We start from the raw sequence: 4,464 nt of genomic DNA, 5'->3' as shown, positions 1-4,464 counted from the left end.
CACAAGTTAACACCAAATGTGGACAGTTAACACCAAATGTGGACAGACCTCGTTTAGGTTTTCGGCTGCGAGTGCCTGGAACAAACTGCCAAGAGAGATTCGCGAGCTCGCAACACTTACACAATTTAAAGGCAAAACATACAGTCATCTCATGAACATGGACAGTGCAAATCACACGTGTACAATTTAAATTTTAATTTTTTTGTATATATATTCACAGTTTTTTAGATTTGTAATTTTAAATTTTATGCTAGTAATTTTTTATGCTTTTAAATTTTATGCTTTGTAAATTTTATGCTTTTATACTGGTCACCGATTGATACCAGTCAATCTCCTTGATTGACTGACCGGTTTTCCAGGATAAATAAAGTTATTATTATTATTATTATTAAAAACTCTCGAAAATGACCAGCTGCTGCAGCGTTCCAGCCTGGGAGTACTCCTCTGTAAAAATGATGGGGTGCTTATTGGAAAATTGCAAAAACACCACTAACAGGCTAGGTACCAAAATCTTGTTTTGTGGGCATGGCCCAAATGAATTTTCACTCCTATAAGAGGTACCAATTCTAAAATAACAAAATTAATTGACTTGCATGGCAAATTTAACAGTGACAACTACACCTTAAAAGCCACTAAGAGACACCATGACGATTCTAGCAGTGGTAATTCTAGATTTTAGCACCCTTAGTGGTACCAATCCAATTAACACCCTAAAAGGTATGGCAAAAATTCTAATCGGCCTTATCAGGGAGTACCCATGGAAGGTGCCACGCAGGGGAGTACCCTTTAAAGGTGCCACGCAGGGAGAACCCATTGAAGGTGCCACGCAGGGAGTACAGTACCCTTTGAAGGTGCCACGCAGGAAGTACCCTTTGAAGGTGCCACGCAGGCTTAACATGTTAGAGGTCCCTAATGGGAGGGTATCGTTTTTTTTTTGGAAACTAAAACTGAAGTCTTTAAATAAAAGTGGAAATGATTGCTCCTTACCCCATACAGTTTTTGTTTGTTCATGATAGATTCGCACCACACCAATCATTAGATGAGATGACAATCGAAGAGCAAATGGCACAACTGGATTAACAATGTCATGACTGAAAAAAGAAATAAACAAAATGAATGAACATGTCATTTGTCATGAAGTTCCATAAGGCAATTTGCTATGTACAGTAGTAACACTTCCTCTTACTTCTAAGTTAATTTTTGTAAACTGGAGCTCTTTCTTAAGAGAAAGGTTGGCCAGAAATGTCAAAAATGATAATTGATAGCCATCAAAAAATGTTCAGAAAAACAAACTAAGATGACATGCATGCAACTGTCCCAGGCTAGCAAAATTGGAGAGCTGCTTGTCTGAAGGGTAAGCTGGGGGCTTCCCAAAACAACTTATAGGAAAAATTATGCATTAATAACAAAAACATTGTTTGTCTTGTGTACATCAGTGTGCAGGGATTATAATAGCTTAGAAAAAACTAAGCCAGACCATTAGATTTCAGTGAAATGTTAACTCTGAAATTCAAAATCCAACTAATGATTGCATTTTTCCCTACCGTCAATCATATACATAATTATGCCGACAGCCAACGAACCATGAAAAACGGAAACAAACATAATGGATCCAAATCTACCAATGACAACCGACAGACGTGACCTTTTGACCCGGTTGAAGTGAACTACTGTTTCCCGAGAGGTCTGCTAAGATGATTGACGGCATCAAAGAGCGCAAACCATTGGTTGATGATTGAATTTCAGAGTTCGCATTTTACTGAAAACCGCAATAAAAAGCCCAGCTGGCTCCCCAGGGGTACTCCGGCTTGTAAATGACAAGGATGATCGAATGAAGACAAAACTCAGGACCCAAAAAAATCCCTAAGTCTTCCGACATAATTACCCAAAAAAATCCCTGGACCAAAAATAACCCCCATAAAAATCCCTTGTCAAATTACCCCTAAGTTGCCAGGAGGGGCAATAACGCCCAAGTTTGATTATTCATCATACCATAAATACGCCAAGGCCGCGCCAAGGCACTTTAGTTCGTTTTTAATACTCCAAAAATCCTCTATTTGAATCAAGTCACCCAAAAAAATACTTGCCATATTTTCCAACCCAAAAAAATCTCGGAATCGAAAATTTCAAACCCCAAAAAATCCTTTGATCATCCCCGTCATTTACAAGCCGGAGTACCCCCCCTGGGGCTGGCTCTTCTGGTCTTCATATCTTCAAAATTATGCAAAGTACATGTTTTCTAGTGAAATTTCACTAAGCTGACTCTTTGCTACATCCCTGAGTGAGGGTTGTGTTGTTGTCACATGAAACACTATACACGGACTCTAAAGTCTGGTTCCCACTTGTGAGATGAGCACAAGCAGTCAGACACAAGCATAACCACACAGACCACAAGGATGCTTACACTGACTTGCAATAAGCAAATGCAAGCACAAGACGTGCATAAACACATTTTGCCTATTGGGGAACACTGCATGACAGGAGTCACATCATCCCCTGCAGCCTGTGAAGGGGAAATGCTTGTAGTCAAACTGTGAGAAAATTTGTTTCATATAGCTAGTAAACATACCATGCTCTTGGAATATTAACTTTCCGAAAATCTCGATTTGCCATCCCTTTCTTAGATTCACCATATGTAGCAGCCAACCTTTGGATGGAAAAATGCTGAGTAAGCATTGTGCCTTAAATTAGCTAATTACCGGTACTTGTTTGTATGCCAGATAACTAACCTAACCTTGTTTGTATGCCAGATAACTTACCTGCGATCGATCTCCTTGAAAAGAGTTTTTTTTTATGATCAGTGAAGCGAAACGAAATCGCAAAGTGAAATTTTAACTCCGAGTTTATACCGATCGCGGCAGATTGATATATGGTGCTTTCTACCTTTAGCTTTCAACTTGAGAAAACCGTCATTGGAGACCTTAAACTTGAAACATAAGCTGTCATTTCGATTCCTGCCAAGTCAGCTTAAAATTCTTCATGATCAGCCGCGCGTCTTTTTCAGTTCGCCAGGAACGTGAGTCGATCATTATTGTCACAAGCATATCAAGCACATATAAAGCATATCAAGTTGTCGTTGTAATATCAAGGTTACCAGATAAGTCCAAGCCTTCCTTTTCTTGTCAAAATGTCAACTGAATAGAACATCTTTTTGCCTACAAGGAAGAAACAAGATAGTTAAAATAAGCTGCTCAGGCTTTGTACACAGAACGCTCGATTCGAGTAGAACTGAACTTCCAGATTACAATGGAATCCATCAAGATACGAATCAAAACGGTTGCTATAAGCTTCAATAAATAGACTGTCAAACATGGAGAAACGGCCAGAAAGAAAGCTGTTCGGTTACTAATTGTTTTGAGCTCGACCTTACTTACAAACACGCTAGTAGTGCCTAGATATAAAGGCAAGCTTTGTTGTGATTGTGTTCGTGTATGAACTCAAAATTGAGCTTACGGCAAACAAAACTGGATTCAACCAGCATTTTCCCCCCGATCGTTTTGTGGTTATATCAAGTAAGAATAAACTGGTTCCAAAACGAAAATATGAACAATTCAATAAAGTAACATTCACTCAGGCAAAGACCAGTAAAATCCAACGAATTTTTGTAAAGAAGCTTTATATAGTCAAAGAAACCAATTGCAGATGAAGCACATGGCCTGACTGAATGATAGCAAGTATTAACGTGAAAGATCAACTTCTTTCTATATTCCGGCAGTCTTCTAGTGTACCTATCATAAACATATGTTTACCTGTTTTCCTTCAGGTTTTCTCCAAAATTCCTCTCGAAAGCAAAAAGAGTAGCGTTTGAAGTTCTGTTTGATCAAGTGTTCCTCGTAAGAAATTTTAAGCCAGTGCCAGCCATTCATATCAACTTGAACCAATGAAAGCGCTTGATACAAAAACATTTTCGCGCCAAAATTACGTAACGGAAAAATCGATTGCGTAATAAGTATTTCCAAGGTCTTCCAAAACACAAAAAAATTCCGCTTTGCTTTCCTGCATAAAAAATTCGATCTCTTCTTTTATTAAACTGTATCATTCTACTCTATGAGCAATTATTGAAGATCGATCCGGTAAAAACAGCCTTCGATTTCTATTTTGTTTATCGGTTTACCTATAATAAACTGTAGTGCGCGTAGTCAAGACGATAGTGACGTCAAAGTCAGCACAATAAGTGACCATAATGCGCGAATTAGAACTTGCAAACATCGGGATAATCGGATACAGACTGACGGACAAATGAAGACATTGAAGCTGGGCCGCAAATAACTCGCAAATGAGTCAAATTACCGTCATTGTCGTCATTACCGTCAACTGTTTACATTGCTTTTTCGTGAATTTAAACCGTGAGTAATGCAATAATTAAATTGCTATTGAAGTGAAATATTTATCAACTGTGAATTACACTGAATAGACGTTTAAAGCACTTTAATCCGAAAAACGAAGATCTTCCTGAAAAAAACG

At 38.4% G+C, this 4,464-nt stretch overlaps 1 protein-coding gene across 1 annotated transcript; it reads right to left on the bottom strand.

The window, feature by feature from the left end:
* Positions 1 to 755: 755 nt before the first annotated feature.
* LOC144639731 (uncharacterized) lies at positions 756 to 3,927 on the bottom strand (the record flags this gene model as incomplete). The annotated part of the gene is made up of 4 exons (XM_078499031.1): positions 3,750 to 3,927; positions 3,095 to 3,155; positions 2,570 to 2,647; positions 756 to 1,091 (listed from the first exon to the last, which is right to left on the bottom strand). Coding segments are annotated over exons 2-4 (467 nt in total), but the record flags the coding sequence as incomplete, so codon positions are not given.
* Positions 3,928 to 4,464: the final 537 nt, after the last annotated feature.

Source organism: Oculina patagonica, unplaced genomic scaffold (assembly GCF_052425735.1).
Source record: "Oculina patagonica isolate OP01 unplaced genomic scaffold, crgOcupat unplaced1242, whole genome shotgun sequence".
In the NCBI taxonomy this organism is placed as follows: Eukaryota; Metazoa; Cnidaria; class Anthozoa; order Scleractinia; family Oculinidae; genus Oculina; species Oculina patagonica.
This window is presented reverse-complemented; position numbering and strand designations above follow the sequence as displayed.